Raw genomic sequence first — 17,070 nt, 5'->3', positions numbered from 1 at the left:
CTAGAAAACATTTTCTGAAAGAGCCGTGGGGTTTTTTGTTTTTTGTTTTGTTTTGTTTTTGTTTTTGTTTTGTGGTTTTCCGAGACAGGATTTCTCTGTATAGCCCTGGCTGTCCGGGAACTCACTCTGTAGACCAGGCTGGCCTCGAACTCAGAAATCTGCCTGCCTCTGCCTACCAAGTGCTGGGATTACAGGCATGCGCCACTACTGCCCTACTAGAAAAAATTCTTGAAGGGCTGTTTTGCTCACCAGAGACCTCAAGAGGGCTCAGCTCTTACTAAAGAAAACTTGACAACTGCTATTGCTTTTGGCTGCCTCACATCCTGCAGAACAAAAACCCTGTTCTTTATTTACATATCGATTCAGTTTTTTTATTCCAGGTTACCTTTTGATTATCCCATGAATTAGCATCCAAAAACCTCAGCCCCTTAATCCTTAGGAGACAACAAACACCTTTTCTTTTAATGTTGCAAACTGATTCGGAGATCTGCTTGCCTCAGTTAGCACCTACGAACTGGAAGGGACGGACCCCGCCCTGAAATATCATTTCTACCACACCTGTGTCTAGACTTGTTTTGTGTCTGCCTGCTTTCGTATCTTTCTGACAAGCTGGCTCGTTAATGCTGTTGCCTTTGTTCCTTTAGGTTGTAAGCCCCTCATATAATTCATCCTTATTTTTTGCATAGTTGAGAACTTATTTTTGAGCCCATGTTTTTATAGTTCTTTTCCACAGTCTTAAGGGAGGCTGAGGGTTCCAGTGTTTACCATTTTGCTGAGACATTAGCCGTACCTTCACCTCCTGGACTCTAGTCTCAAATTATCATGGAGTCATTAATGTTAACAGGACATTCCTCAGAGGAACATGGACAATATGAACAATATTATACAAACAAGCCTTATGACCACATCATAAGGAGGCCCACGCCTGCTGGCCTTGTCCCAGGGACAGGAACCATGTCATTCTGTCCCCACCAAGGCCATGCTGGAGTTGGTGTAGACACCCGATTGGCATAGTGCACTTCAGCCCAGAACCCCTGGACTCACTCGATCCTTCTGTCTCAGCCTCCGGAGTAGCTAGGATACAGGCATGCGCCATCGCTCCCAGCGCCTCCTGCTTAAAATCAAAAATCCAAGCAAACCTAAAGAATGTAAGGAAGACTTGTGGCGCAGTAGCACATAAAACTCACACAAAGCATAGTCCTTCCCCCTTTTATTTCATTCTCTTGTGCCAGATATCAAAGCAAGGGACTGCATGAAGCCTCACGTACTTCACACCATCCACGGAACACTGAAAGCAGCCGTAAACTGTCTCCCTTTTCAAGTTCCCCATTCCGCAGAGGATGCAGGGCCCTTTAGGGATGTTGTGGTTTAGTAAGTTCACCCGGATGTGAGTCCCCTCCTTGAGGGAAATGTCAGTCATGCTGAGAGGTTTGTCGTAGAAGTCCGAAAAGAGGTCATCCAGATAAAGCTGGGAACGAGAGATGGCGTCCATTACTCTCCTGTCTGCAGAACAAACCAGAAATGGGTTAGAAGTCCAAATAACTCTGCACCCCAAACGGTTTATAAAGGTGTCAGTCCAAACCATCCATCAGGAAACAAATGGGCTTTAAACAGGTTAACAGACGGTTACTGTGTAGGTAGCCACACGCAGGTACAGGAAGAAGAGCGCATTCCCAAATACCCTTCAGCTGTCTGTCTGTCTGACTGTCTGTCTCTCTCCCTCCTTCCCTCCCTCCCTCCCTCCCTACCTCCCTCCCTCCCTCCCTCTCTCCCTCCCCTGCTCCTCTCTTCAAGAATTTATTTTTATTCACTTTACATCCCAATCACAGCCCTCCCTCCCTCCCTCTTCTCCTCCCAGTCCTGCCATGACAAATCCCCCCCATTACCCCCTCCCCTTCTCCTCAGAGGAGGGGAAGCCCTCCTTGAGTACCACCCCACCCTGGGGCATCTAGTCCCAGCAGGACTAAGTACATCCTCCCCGACTGAGGCCCAACCAGGCAGTCCAAGTAGAAAGGACTCTGAGATTCCATCTTACACGCACCAGAACGGAAACTCAAGTGACTGCGCATGCGGGAGAGACTGTGGAGGGAGGGGGAGGGCCGTGGGAGTGCAAACTTGTACAACCTCTCTGGAAATCAATTTGGCGGTTTCTCAGAAACTTGGGAAGAGTTCTACCCAGGACCCAGCTGTACCGCTCTGAGGCAGATACCCAGAAGATGCCCGACCATACCATAGGGACACTTGTTCAATTATGTTCATAGCAACTTTATTTGTAATAGCCAAAAGATGGACAGACCCTGGATGCCCCTCAACTGAAGCACGGATAAAGAAGCTATGGTACATCTGCGCGATGGAATACTACTCAGCTATTAAAGACCAAGATATTATGAAATTTGCAGACATACTTCTTTCAAAGAGTATATTTCTCAGTCTGTAGAACACGGCAAAGGTTGTCGTTTCTTCCCTTTCAAATCCTCCTTTTGACACTGATGTGACACAAATGTCTACAAACAAATTTGAGAAATTATAACAACTGCATCTTATTGAGTATTTCATAGGTGATAGAAGTTATCAAGCATGCAATTCAAAGAGTTTATTTTAATAAACCTAAACTACACATTTGAGGAAAAGATATAAGTACTAAATTCAGAGATTAAAACCACACAGTGACATGTCTCTACCCACCCTGTACCCAGCCTATCTGGTACAGGCCTTGTGTATGCTTAGGAGCTCTGGTGTACAGGCTTGTACACGCTTCCAGAAACAACTCCATAGCATGCACGGCTCTTTAAAACATCCTTCAGAGATGCATGCCCAGAGCTGCCTACTCATCATGGTTTGGTCCCTCTGTTGTACTCATGGGTCCTCCCAGGATGTTCCCAATATTTTGCTACTAGAAACTAAAGAACCTTTTCCTTGATCACTGTACATATGTCCCAGGATATCTTTAGTGTAACTTCCTGGAAATGGAAGGCCAAAAATGTTCTCATGGCCAAGATTCCATTTTGATGGATGGCAATTTATACCCCTGCCTACAGTCAGTGGGACTGCAAAACCCAGCAGTTACAGGGTTCAGGGGTGGGTTTACTTAGAATACAGCTTTAAAGTCCCGTGAAATGTGGAAAGCTACAGCGAGGTGCACTGCTACCATGCAAGATGGTAACTGCAGAGGAAGAAGTACTTGGTGTGTGTGTGTGTGTGTGTGTGTGTGTGTGTGTGTGTGTGTGTGTGGTGTATATGTGATATAAAATGTAATATACTTTTTGAAGATTTTTTGCACTGTTTTTTAATTCTATTCACAGATTATAAATGTCATAAACAAGATGATGTGTCATTTTAACTCAACCAATATTATGGCCTTTGAAAGGATAAATTTTGGCTATAATTGGCAGATGTACATGCAAATAAAAATGTTCTCTGGTGTAAGCATACTATAAGAAACATATAATTGTACCTCTAGCAATGGGAAATCTTTCCTTAGTGATGACTGCTAAACTATAGCCTGTGGGATATATGCAAGAATACACACACACACACATATATATGGTTAGGGTTAGGGTATATACTAAAGGTCAGGGTATTATATATATAAAACTAAAGTATATATATATACATATATATACTATATGTATATATGTATACAATATATATGTGTATATAAATACTAGATTGGATTTTTATTGTTATTTTTAAGCAAGTGTGCAGCTAGAAAGTTATGTCTAAACATATAAAAATTAATTAATACCAGCTGTTTGGGCACTAGACACTGAGCTGAGGCATCTTACTATTGCCTCAGATTTCTTTTTTACCACTTCAACAAGCTATCTATTAAAAGTCATTTATTACCCTTCCCACAAGCTAAGGCATATTTTGTCAATGAACCTTGTTTCATTCCCAATCTATAACTGTAAATGGGGCAGTACGGAGCCTTTGCTAAGAAGCACAAAGGAGGTGCTGGGAAAGTGGGAGGGGGAAGTTTTCCCAGCCGCTTCACCCTAGTGTAAGACTGACCATACTATATCTATATCTATACCTGTACCTGTATCTGTATCTACATCTCTCTGTGTGTGTGTGTGTGTGTGTGTGTGTATCCTACTTCTATAATCATAAAATGAGAGGGGAGAGAGAAAGGAGGGAGGGAGTGTGGGAAGGGAGGAAAGAAGGAAGAGGAAGGACTTCATTGCTATTACATTCTCCCTCAAAATACAATTGTTCGAGCTTTTAGGAGTATCTGTTACTCACCGAAGGCACCATCCAGGTAGATGAAGAGCTCAAAAACACTGAAAGCTATAGTTGTGTGTGCTGGGAAAACAATAGCCTTTTCCCTCCCCTTGGGATTCTGTTCATCCATAAAATGAAACTACAGTAAAGAAACAGATAAAATAGCATCATTACAGAGCATAGCAGGGCAGGGTAGCTCTTTGGAGAAACAAACTTCCCATAATCCCACCCAAACAAACCACAACCCAAGAGCTGTCCAACTACATTAAGTTTTATCATGGAGACGCAAGTGTGGTCTATGCGAGGGACCGTTCAGCTTTCTCACATTAGGATTGAAGCCAATGATCAGTCTCGCTGTTGTGTTCCTGCAGTAAACCCTTTTCTTTCAGCCTCACCATCAGAAGCCCCACAGCCATCACCAGCTTTCCCAGTCACCAGAATGGCTACCATCAAGTAAACATTTCAGCTTGTGCCCCTGAGACAGATGCTGATCAGAAGTTGGAGATATCTGAATATAGATTCTGAACAGAGCCCTCATAACGAAGTGATGGATACAACTGAGAGATCATTATGAAAAGGAATTTAGTATTGTTGAAAGTCTTGGTCATCTTACATAGATCATATGTAATATGTTAAATTGCAACTGGAGAGGACTGAGAAGATGACCACTTACACCTGTATTTTTTAAGATATAATGTGCTCAGGGTGCTGTATGCGGAGATCAGGAGACGACGTTATGGAATCACTCTTCTCTTTCTATCACGGGTCCTGGGGAATTGAACTCAAGTCACCAGTTTTGAGCAGCAAGATCTCTAGCCATTGAGGGCCCTGGTCCGTTTATTTATAACAGGTGTTTTTTTTTTTTTTCTTTTGTGAATTATCAACACACCATATTCTAAACACCTATGAGAGGCAATGTGCTGCTTGGTGCAATCAATGCACGGTGGACAGTGATCAACGTATTTAATTAAGGGAACACATTAATCCACTGCCTTAAACCTTCACTGTGTCTTTATCATGAAACATTCCTTTTGTTAGCATTTTTCCTAGGCCCCTCCCAACAGTTACCTAGCAACCTCCAGGTATGAACCTGGCTTACTATAAAAGGACTGTGCTCACAGGCGTGCTCAAGCTTGCTCTCTCCTCTCCCCCTCTCCCTCCCTCTCCTCCTCCCTCTCCTTCTCCCTCTCCCTCTCTCTTTCTCCTTCCTTCCCTCTCACTCCTTCCCTATCTTCTCCCCCCTCCCCACCCTCCTCCGCATGTTTTCAGACAGTCTCTTCCCTTCTTTCTCTCTCTGTTCCCTTTCTTTCCCACACTCCCTTCTCATGCCCCAAAATAAACTTCATTTTATATTACACCAGTCTAAGAAATATAATACATTGTTAATTATATTCATTATGCTGTGCCACAGGCCACCAATCCTATCCAGCAACAACATTGTTCCCACGGATTGAGCCCTTGCTGACACCTGTCTATTCCCAACTTCTGAGATGTTTTTTCTCTTTCTCATTCTTTCTTTTCGGTGTGCATGTGTGTGCATGTGTGTACATGTGTGTATGCATGTGTGTGTGCATGTGTGTACATGTGTGTATGCATGTGTGTGTGCATGTGTGTACATGTGTGTGGATATGTATGTGCATATGTGTGTATGTGCATGTGTGTGTGTGCACATGCATGGGCGTACATGATCACATATGTATGGATGAATGTGGAAGCCAGAGGTCAACCTTAAGGATTTCCCTCTATCACTCTCCTTTATGTATGTATGTATGTATGTATGTATGTATGTATGTATGTATGTATGTATTTTTGAGCTCAGCATGAAGCTCAATGACTGGGCAACGTCATCAGCAGGCCAGCAAGCCCCAGGGACTGTCCTCTCTCTGTCATCTCCTTCCTGCTAGAATCACAGTCCACACTGCAATTCGTAGCTTTCATGTGGTTAGCTCAAACTCAGGTCCTCTCACTTGCACAGCCACTAACTGAAGGAGTTGGGACTTTTCAGAATCCATAGTTGAGGCAGCAAGCAGACTTAGAGCCCGGGCACGCCGGGCAAGCTTGAAGCAAGGTTGTGGTTGAGCCATTCCACAAACAGACTGGCCATAAAAGATAAGGGGCATGCCTGGGAAAACTCCTATGGGTCATACACTATCTGGACTGGAGTCTCCTGTCTCCTGTCCCTTGGATGCAGTTTACTAATGTCAAAGTGACCTTCCTGCTAACAAAAATAAACCGCCCTCCTACATTGCTGACAGCCCGATCTGCACGTATGCCAAAAAACCCACCCTGTGCGCCAGAATCCCCCGCCAATGTTTGAATCAGCAAATCACGTGTAACCGCGCCAAATCCCCCTGAGAACCCCCCTGACTTTTCCTATATAAACCCCTAACTTTTGAGCCTCAGGGTCGACTCCTCTGTCTCCTGTGTGAGATATGTATCCGCCCAGAGTTCTGATAATAAACTACCTCATGCTTTTGCATCAAGTCAGTCTCTCACGTTTCCTTGGGTGTACGCTATTGGGTCTCCCCAAAAGGAGGTCCTACATAACCTTACAGGCAGAGGCATCCCACATCCCACATCCCACTTTAAAAATGTAAAAGGTATTCAGCTCACTGCATTCATAATGACTGTGTGTATCATGTGTGTTGTTCTAATGTGTCCTCCGTCATGTCACCACCTTCTCCTTTCCTCCTCCACACTGGTCTCCACCCCTCACATCACCCTCCCTGCCATTTTCATGTCACATTTACCCTGTTACCTTCCCCACAATCTCTTCCTCCCCTTTTGTAGTTGTCATGATCTGCACAGAAACACATAATGCACACACATAAACGTGCGCGTACATACACACGCACATACACACACACACACATACCTTTAAAGCTCAGTTCTACATATGAGAGAAAATATGCAATATTTGTCTGACTCTGGCTTATTTCACTGAAAACTTCCAGTTCTACTCACTTTCCTACAAATAGCATAATTTCGTTTTCTTTACTGTCACCTGACAGTTGGCTTTAATCCTACCAAATAATTACTAGGTGTCACAAGTCAGTAAGGATTAACAATATGAATAGTTTTCTATTTTTTGACTTTCTAAAGATTTATTTATTTTTATTATATGTGTATGTGTGAGTGCCTACATGCACATAATAGATGCACCATGTATGTGCAGTGCCTGCAGAGGCCAGAAGAGGGCATCAGAACCCCTGGAACTGCAGTTACAGCCAATTAGGAGCCACCATGCAGATGCTAGAAACCAAATCTGGGTCTCTTAGAAAAAGCACCCAGTTCTCTTAACTTTCTAGCCATCTCTCCATTCCCAGTTAACAACTCTTAACAGGACTTAACAGGAAACGAAGTCTATTTGGTTATTGATAATGTTAATTAGGAAAACTAAATATAATATTTAATGAAAAATATAGATTCAGTGCTGCACTTGCCACAATTCCTGACCACTTGGTTTTACTCACTGTGATACATGTGTGAAAGGAGAAAACTGAGTCCCACAATTCGTCCTTTGACTTCAACATGCACACTGTGGCACATGTGCACTTACACACACACACACACACAGCAGTAAATAAATAAATGAGAAAAAAATTAGCTAAAACCTCAACTTTAAAAAATTAAGTATGAATAGAATCTCTTTTTTTTTGTTGTTGTTTTGTTTTTTGGGGTTTTGTTTGTTTGTTTGTTTGTTTCGAGACAGGGTTTCTCTGTGTAGCCCTGGCTGTCCTGGAACTTATTCTGTAGACTAGGCTGGCCTCGAACTCAGAAATCCGCCTGCCTCTGCCTCCCAAGTGCTGAGATTAAAGGCATGTGCCACCACCGCCCGGCATAAATAGAATTTCTTAAAAATAAAATCAAAACTGAGGCAATGTGGCACACACACTCAGGAGACAGAGGCAGAAAGATATCTGAGTTTAAGGCCAGCCTGGTCTACAGAGCAAGTTCCAGGACAGCCAGGGCTACATAAAGAAAACAGTTAATATAACACCGAAGCAATATTTAATTGGAGAGATTCCAGTACATACATAAATTCACAAGGATTAGTGATTACTTTGTATTGTAGTACACACGGTTAGAACCCAAGTTGCTTTGGTTGGTTCCTTATTCTGAAGTAAACCACTCCAGAGTGAAGCCCTACACAACTGAGGCCCACTTTTTGCCTGCCTTTGATGAAAGGCACAAACCTATTATGAGTAATTTTTTCTTAAACTCCACAGTAACTGTGTAGTTAGCTAGTGAAGCCCTGAGTGTACCTTACCCGCATGGCTTCCCCCCGAATCCCAGCGTGCACTGACAGAGAACACTGGCGTGTGGTCCTGATGCTCTCCATGACCACGCACAGCACGGCTTTCCTGCTGCTCCTTGATTGGCGGATCAAACTGTGGTCAAAGTTAATTTTTCTAGAATAAAAGAAGATACGTGCATAAGATGCACTAATACGTGATCATACAGAACTGAAGGTCCAGTTGGTGTTATTCGAGGTCCGTCCTAACTGCATGTGTGCATTGAGGGAGGTGTTAACAAAAATCAGAAAATACAAACAAAATCACCCATTTACCTCTCCCTTCAGTTGTTTTTCTTGTTCTTGTTTAGTTTTGTAGAACCAGGGACTGACCCCAGGCTTTGTGCACACTAGGCAAGCACACTATCTCTGAGTCACCTCCCTACCACCCACTTCCTCTTTATTTTGATTTTAGTTTGAGACAGAATCCCAATAATTTGCCCAAGATGGACTTGAACTGACTATGTAGTGAATTTTCTTTAATGAAACAACCGAAAATATTTATCAAATGGTTTTTGATTGAGTAAGGGTAGTAACTAGCTGCTAACAGGTAGTCTTCCAAATGAATATATATATATATGTATATGTATATATATATATATATACATGCATACACACACACACACATATAAATTTATAAACTTGTAAAGCAGAACCAAAGCATCTTAAGCCTTCTTTGCAGTGCAGGCGATGCAGTTCAATCCTCTGAGGAGCACACTGCAGTGTATCAGGCCCATCGTACTGACCGTGCAGTCGTACTGACCGTGCAGTTATACTGACCGTGCAGTAATCTCCTTGAGTAGTGTCGATACTTCCACCTCATGTTTGGTCACGACACCAAATGACGCTTTGACTGCGATGGAATCAGATCCAGTAACATTAATCCCAACATCGTTCACAATATGGTTGCTTCGCCGGCCATAGAGGGAGACATCTGACTCGTCTTCATAATTCAGCAACTGATAAGATGAAATCCCTTAGGAGAAGAAACTTAATATTTTTTAAATGTCTCAAATTCATCTTACATAGACTTGAGGTATTATCATGTTAACATGACTAAAAAATTCTTTGGCCCAAACATTAATTAATCAGAATTTCAAATTGTATGGAAAGTAGCTTTTCAGACAATTTTACTACAGAAAGAAATGATAGAATACTTAACAGGAGCTCATATTCTCCATTCATACAACAGAGTACATATACATCATTAAAGATCTATTGGATAGTCGAAAGAAAGAGAAATATCCATAACAATGACTGGCTATCATGCCTGTTTTATAATCTAGTTTCAAATTTTTATTTCAGTGTTGGGAGATGGTTCAATTGTTAAAGTGCTTGTTTGTAAGCAGGAAAATTCAAGTTCAACCTCTCAGTACCCACATTTTAAAAAAAAACTGAGTTTACCTATTGTAATAAACTGCAAAATAATTCAAATTACTTTCATTTATTTAATCATGTGAAATCATAAGACCCAGTAATATCCCATATTAAACAGGTCAAAGTACATCATTTTTCTAAGACCATTTAGTTAAAAACAACTTATAATTGATCTTAAAATTAAGCAATAAGAGATTTGAAATTATAATGACTTAAGCATTGTTCACCTTAATGATATTATTGCCACATAAAATTTAATTTATCCTTAAAATGTGTATTATTAATATAATTAATCCATACAACCTGTTAGGTTTTTAATGATATAATGCCATCAGGAGTCACTCCCAAACATTTAAACTTACCAGCTGAAATTTCTCGGTCTCCCAGGAGAATATCTTTAAGTGTGAAAGGCGTGGATGTGAATTTGTATCTGGGAAACAGAAAACACCGCTTCTTTTTCACCACCAGACTCAGGGGCTGGTACCTGTCAGCTTCGCTGAGGCTGGGGACGGGAACTAATCTCCCTCCATCTCCAACTTGCTTAACAAAGCTCTTGGTGGCAGCAGCAAACATATTAATATCAAGATGCCATCAACCACGACCCTCAGCCAACGAACCCATTTTTTTTTTTTGAAGAAGAAGAGAATCAGACACCAAACTAAGCCTTGATTAATGTTAAATACAGTTCGGCAGGTTAGAACTCTGAAGCGCACGCTCACCAAGTAGTTTGCAGGTGCGCAATTCACAACAGCACCAGCACCTCCCTTCATGAACTCGGGCAATGAATAATAGATGGTGGTGTAAATGATACACCCAAAGCAAGTCTAACTGGGAATGACAGTCTACAGAACTAATATATATACACATATATATATGTGTGTGTGTGTGTATATATATATATATATATATATATATATATATATATAGAGAGAGAGAGAGAGAGAGAGAGAGAGAACTAATTCAAACATACTGCCAATGTCCTTGAGGAGAGGACAGTTGAGAGGGCTTTGCCGCAAGCAATAAGTCAGCTGGAAAGAGGCACGAAGTCCAACAGGAGATGGTACAAATGGGCCCTAACATTAGGCCTGGGTATGATCTGCAGTGGCCATCATCCAAGAGGAATTCCTTCACAAGTCCAGGTGAATTTTGGCAGCAGAAAAGTACTTTTTGAACCTTCATAGTGTACAGATCCTTACCTGATCATTTCTCTCATCCGGGATTTTGTATGCTTTATGAAACTATGTGTTTAATACCAAATATCAATTCACAGACTATGGAGAAAGAATTGGATGCAGATCTCTATAGGGTATTGAAGCTTTTAGTTACTTTTACATTACATAGTAAAAACTACCATGGAAGGCTCTAACTCTGAGACTGATGGTTCAGACTATATCCACTGATAGAGCCCTGCTGAATTTTACCTCCTTTTTGTTGCTCACTGTTATCCAATCATCCAATTACTCCACCTATGAAAATAGTTATATAGAGTTTTGGCTTATTGTCAAGGAATTTTTGTGGTCCCATTTAAATTAAATTCTAGAAACAAACCTATACTGTATTGTATGGCCCTACCTAGGTGGTTGCTATATTTTGAGTGTCTCTGTGGTTGTTACAATATGATATTCATTAACACATAAGTGTAATAGCATTATTGGATTGTAACCCATGTACCGTATGCAGAAATGAAAAAGGGATTAGGCTTAACCCGAGCCCCAGTACAGTTCAATTTGGTTCAATTCTGGATTTTTTTTTCTTGCTTCCCAGTATTTGGGCTCTCATACAACCAAAACAAATTTCCTTCACAGAACAAATACTTTTGTACACCAACCTAAAAATTCCATTACAAAAAAAAAAAAAAAAAAACTTGTAGGAATCTCTACGTGAGAACATTGCTAGAATTCAGTTCTAGAGCATCAAGTAAACACAGGAGCCACTGTGCAAGTTGTTTACAAACTTCTAAGACTCTCTGTGGCGCTGTCTGACACATCCACAACACACTCAGAAGGTGGAGCGTTCCAGGTTAACATCATCACTCACCATTGCACAGGTTGGCCAGAAGAGCAATCTGGTCTAAATATCCTTGCTAAGCATTCTACCTCCAGCATCTCCTTGGGGATCCTACATGCTCCCAAAGCAGAGATTCTAAATCTGTGGGTTGCAACCCGCCTGGGGTTGCATTATAGCAGCAAAACTACAGAAATGAAGTAGCAAGAAATAATATTCTGGTTGGGGGAGGGGGGGTTCGCCACAACATGAGGAACTGTATTAAAGGGTCACAGCATCAGGAAGGATGAGAACCATTATCCTAAGCCTGCAGGCCACAAGAGCCCGCCAGGCAGCAGTAGGCCCAGGGATCCAGGGCTCTTAAACTATCATCATCCCAGGATGGCCTGTTGCCCCTTAGCAGACCCTCTGGGGTCTCAAGTTTCAGGGTCAAGATCCGGAATTTTCTTAGCAATTTAGCATTCGAATTTTCAAATCTTTCTTAAAGTAGTCCAACCCTTAATCTTTCTTCCTTGCTCCTCAAACGTGCTAGGCTCGTGGCCTACAACAAGCTTTTTCGCCGAGAAGGAGCCGCCTCCCTCTAAGGACAAAGGACTGAGGCTCTGCACCACTAAAGGCGGGAGGGGAAACTCGCGGAAACAGCGGGGTGCAGGCAGGAGCTGGGAAGAGCCAGGACAGGCAGAGAGGCGGGGCCTACAGGGATGAGAGGCGGGGCCGGGCGCTCAGAAGCTTTGGAAGCGGAGCGGGGGCGCTCGCAGAAGCTGGGAAGAGCCGGGACTGGCAGAGAGGGCGGAGCCAGACCGCAGGAGGGGCGGGGCCTGGCGCTGAGAAGCTCTGGGAACCCAACTAGGGCGCGGGCTGTAGCTGGGAAGGACAGAAACTTGGCAGAGGGGGCGGGGCCCGGGGAACCAGGAAAGGACAGAGCAGTGTGGCAAAGCCGAGCAGGAACATCGAGGGACTGAGAATGGCAGGGAGGGGCGGGGCAGAGGGCTGGGCAGAGAGGGGGTGTGGTGGGCTCTTCCGCGCCGAGGCCCCGCCTCTTCTTCCCTCTCTGCCTGTCCCTTCGCTGGAGGGAGGCAGGCAGCGATCAGAGGGGAGTCCAAGCGGCAGCGCGGGCACGCTCCTCTCGGGAACTGGCCGACGTGGAGAGGGAGGACCCAGATCCGCACTTCTCTCGATTGCTGTGGCCAGCCGTCCCTTCTCGCCATGTCCCATAGCAGGCATCGTGCCGAGGCCCCGCCGCTGCAGCGCGAGGACAGCGGGACCTTCAGGTCAGCGCTGGGCCGTCGAGGCCGCAAGGCCCAGGACGGGTGGGCAGCGGGGCAGGGGCGGGGAGCCGGCTGTCGGGCAGCATTCTGGGTAAAGCTCCCTCCCTCCCCTGGCGTGGCGCTGGGTCCGCCCTCCGGGCCCTGGGGGGTCTGCTGCGCGCCCCGCCCCTCTGGTGACCCTAGGAGGCTAGCGGATCCGAAGGATTTGATCAGCATTGCAGCGCAGACCCAGGTGCACCCTTGATCTAGCCTGCTGTGTCCAAGCCCACCCGGTTTCTTTCAGCATCCTTCCCACCACTCTCAAGTTCTCTATACAGACCTCTCCACTCTCCTCCTTGGGCTGCAGCGCCCGGGGACAGGTGTGTTCCCAGGCCTTGCCACTGACCCTGGCTTCTGGGGAGCTGCAGAACCTTTTGGTCACCATTTGTGACTGTCAAAACTGACAAGTGGATGCTTTTGCTTCCCTTTCAGCTTTGACATGCAAAGTATACGTTTTTTTTTTTCTTTCTGGCTTTTGCAGTTTGGGCAAGATGATAACAGCTAAGCCTGGGAAAACACCGATTCAGGTATTGCACGAATACGGCATGAAGACCAAGAACATTCCAGTTTATGAATGTGAAAGATCCGATGTGCAAGTACACGTGCCCACTTTCACCTTCAGAGTAACCGTTGGTGACATAACTTGCACAGGTCTGTATGCAGTTAATTTCCCCCCATGACCATGTGGATTGGAGGTCCTGATTCTGTATTGCTTTTCTGTAAGGAAAAGTGCCTTTTTAATTAAGACGGCTGTGAGAGTGTACTCTGAAGACAAGACTCCAGGATCAACTTCATTTGTTTCGCTCCCTAATTTTGTCTTGCTAAGATGTAAGAAAGCTCAGAGACTCCAAGTATCCCACACACTTTTACCTATACCTGGGAAGCCGGCTAAAGTTACTCTTAAGAATTAAAAACTGGAAATATTCTTGGAGCTCCGATAGCTAAGTCTGTGGGTACTATCGCCTTTCAAAGTTACCAAGTTACCAATGCGGAGGCTAGTGGGCATGGCGTCAGAATTTTCCACATTTCCCTTTTTATGGACACACCTGGAACTTTGTATTCTAGGCACCACACTTGAGTCTGTGTGTGAAAAATGAGGGAAAGGTAGAAAACTCCCATATTGTATCCCTCCAAGCTGCAGTGCACAGTCACTTCTAGTTCTAGATACAGTATAGGTATTTTGTATAAAATTGTTTCCCCTTTTTTATTCATGAAGTAGCAACTTAGCTTCTCTGTATAGCCCTGGCTGACCTGGAGCTAACTCTGTAGACTAGGCTGGCCTTGAACTCTGCCTCGAAGAGTGCTGGGATTACAGGCATGTGCCACCACTACCTGGCCATGAAGTAGCAACTTTAAAGACCTTTTCATAAGCCACATGCCCAAGGTTACACAACAATGAAGTTTTAAAGTTCAAATTCATGCCTTCTTTCAGTCTGAGCCCGAGAAAATGGTTATTACTAGAGTTGCCATTTGTAACCCTGGACATTATTTTCTTATATATCTATTTAGTTGAAAACATAAAAACTGTTGAATAGTTTAATTTGTAAATATACAAAGAAAAATTTGGAAAAGCTCAAGTTCCACTGTCTGAGCATATCATATATTCAAACATGGGGAACTGAGGTTGCTTCTATCCATTGGAGTAACTTCAAAAAACTGAAGCTTTTTAAATTTGTGTGTGTGTGTAGCAGATGGGTTGTAGGTATGCACTGGAAGTTTCCTTATAGAAATCCACAAAGTTAGAATTGAATTATTACTTTAGCTGGTCATTTTTCAAATATTTGGGAGGCGTGTTCAAGAAAAAAAAAGCCATTTTCCCCTTAGTTCTTAGTTGCAGTTTTGAAGCAGAGACTGTAGCCCAACCTGACCTTGATTTTTTATTTTTTTATCTTGCCTCAGCCTCCCAAAGGTTTATAGGTATGAACCACCATTGCCTAACTCTGAATGCTTTTTCTAGCATTCAAATCTCTCTCTCTCTCTCTCTCTCTCTCTCTCTCCCTCTCTCTTTGCAGTCCATTTAGTGATCTCCCCTATCATACAAACTTTCAAAACAAACCCGAACTTGCTCCCATGATATACAAGCTTCTTCCGATGTCAGGAAGAAGCCTCAGTACCTCGCACGGGCACTTGGTAGGAATGCAGATCATCAGGCGCTTCCCAGGTGGTGAGATTAGAGTATATGCTCTAAGAAGACCTTCCCTGGCAATTCTGACACACACAGACGTTTGCAAAGGACAGATGTACAATACTCTTAGCCACCCATTCTTCCTGCACCCCAGAATCCCGCTTATCAAGCTCACAGGGTTTATTCATTTTCAGCTCTTCGGGGCCTTGAGAACACTGTGTGCTGTGTTGCCCTGAACCAACCGTTTGCAGATACATTTGCAGATACTCCTCTGTCCGTGGTGTTCTTTGGCGCCTTCTCATATGACTTGTCTTCTATTAGTTCCCCTTCCTCCATAAAAACTTCCCGAGTATCTCCAAAAGTAGATAAGCTGCTGTTTGTTTGTTTCAACACAGTGTCTGGTGGGGATAGGTGTGATAGGGTCGAGCTTATTCCCATCAAGCTAACCCCTAAGTCTCAATCCTCCTGCCTCAGCCTTCTGAATAGGAGCGATTGCATGGCCAGACATGGCAAGCTGATGATCCTGTTGCCTGCCTCCCTACTGCTTGAACTGAGGCTTGTTATAATATGCCCTTTGTATTTCAGCTATCTGTTCACAGACATTTGCCTCTCAGTCCTAGAGGACAAGAGATTGTGTTTAGCCTTGTGCCAGATCCCAAGTGTCTGTTTTAGTAGATAAGACAGTATTGAGCTCTGTGTCCTGATACTTGAGGGTCATACTTGAAAACATTTTCCATGAGTTTGAGGATTTGAACTCAAAGAGAAGATGGACTTCATCGTTTACCTTCTGTGGCAGCTGAAATGAAGATGTATGTCAGTTTCCTGCATCCTCTCCTTGTCTACCCACGTCAGCTCTACAGATTGTGTGGAAGACTTGTGACGCCAGCTTTACCTTACCCTTCTCTGTCTCACTCCATGTGTAATCTTGCCTGCTTCGCTTGAACAGGGGCAGTCAGGGGCTGCTTCGGAGAAGAATTTCTTTTCTGTCTAGGAATAAAGGAAGAACAAAACGCTGAGTTCTGTTTCTTCAGGAGGTGTGATAGGGTCTAGCTTATTACCATTTTATATAATACACATATTTGATATGGTAATAGTGTTTTATACGGATATGCATAAACTCAAATAAGTAGCACTTTTAAAACTGGCTTTAATGTGTCAACATCATGTGCTAAGAGTTTTACTAACACAACTGCATGTATAAGTGGGAGGTTTCAGGATCGAGCGAGCATGCGTGGTGACTATGTTGTGGATGGTTTCAGGACCGAGCGAGCATACGTGGTGACTATGTTGTGGATGGTTTCAGGACTGAGCGAGCATACGTGGTGACTATGCTGTAGATGGTTTCAGGATCGAGCGCGCATGCGTGGTGACTTCGGTTTTTTGCATGATGGTAACAGCTATGAACCCCACACTTGTTCACAGAGACTGAGAACTTTTTTCTCCCATCTTAATTCAGGCGAAGGTACGAGTAAGAAGCTAGCGAAGCATAGAGCTGCAGAGGCCGCCATAAACATTTTGAAAGCCAATGCAAGCATTTGGTGAGCTAAATTTCTTTGTATTCCGCAGCTCAAAATTTTCATGACCGAGGTAAGATGAAAAATGTTAATATGCTCTCAAAAAACGACAGAGCGGACAATTGTTCATATCTTCACTCTAAAGTCCCACATCTGTGAAAGCCTGCCATCCATTAAAGACAATTTAAGCCTATTAAATCAGCTCGTTAACTGTTAAAGGAAGGCTGT

General features: G+C 43.6%; 2 protein-coding genes across 2 annotated transcripts in view; one reads left to right on the top strand and one right to left on the bottom strand.

Annotated features, from left to right (window-relative positions):
• Positions 1-1,210: 1,210 nt before the first annotated feature.
• On the bottom strand, positions 1,211-10,465 carry Pjvk (pejvakin). The gene is made up of 6 exons (XM_052181620.1): positions 10,255-10,465; positions 9,296-9,491; positions 8,492-8,633; positions 4,243-4,360; positions 2,406-2,504; positions 1,211-1,503 (listed from the first exon to the last, which is right to left on the bottom strand). Exons 1-6 carry the CDS (start codon positions 10,463-10,465, stop codon positions 1,211-1,213), a joined length of 1,059 nt encoding a protein of 352 aa, XP_052037580.1.
• A 2,463-nt stretch (positions 10,466-12,928) lies between these two features.
• The window catches only part of Prkra (protein activator of interferon induced protein kinase EIF2AK2), an 18,718-nt gene continuing 14,576 nt past the window's right edge, over positions 12,929-17,070 (top strand). Inside the window, exons 1-3 of the mRNA XM_052182760.1 lie at positions 12,929-13,167; positions 13,685-13,854; positions 16,785-16,866. Of these exons, the coding sequence (XP_052038720.1) occupies positions 13,103-13,167; positions 13,685-13,854; positions 16,785-16,866 (317 nt within the window). The 5' untranslated portion in view covers positions 12,929-13,102. The remainder of the gene's footprint in view (positions 13,168-13,684; positions 13,855-16,784; positions 16,867-17,070) is intronic.

The sequence above is a fragment of the Apodemus sylvaticus genome, chromosome 5 (genome assembly GCF_947179515.1).
Source record: "Apodemus sylvaticus chromosome 5, mApoSyl1.1, whole genome shotgun sequence".
NCBI classification, from domain to species: domain Eukaryota; kingdom Metazoa; phylum Chordata; class Mammalia; order Rodentia; family Muridae; genus Apodemus; species Apodemus sylvaticus.
The sequence above is the reverse complement of the archived record's forward strand: the minus strand, read 5'-3'. Positions and strand labels throughout refer to the sequence as shown.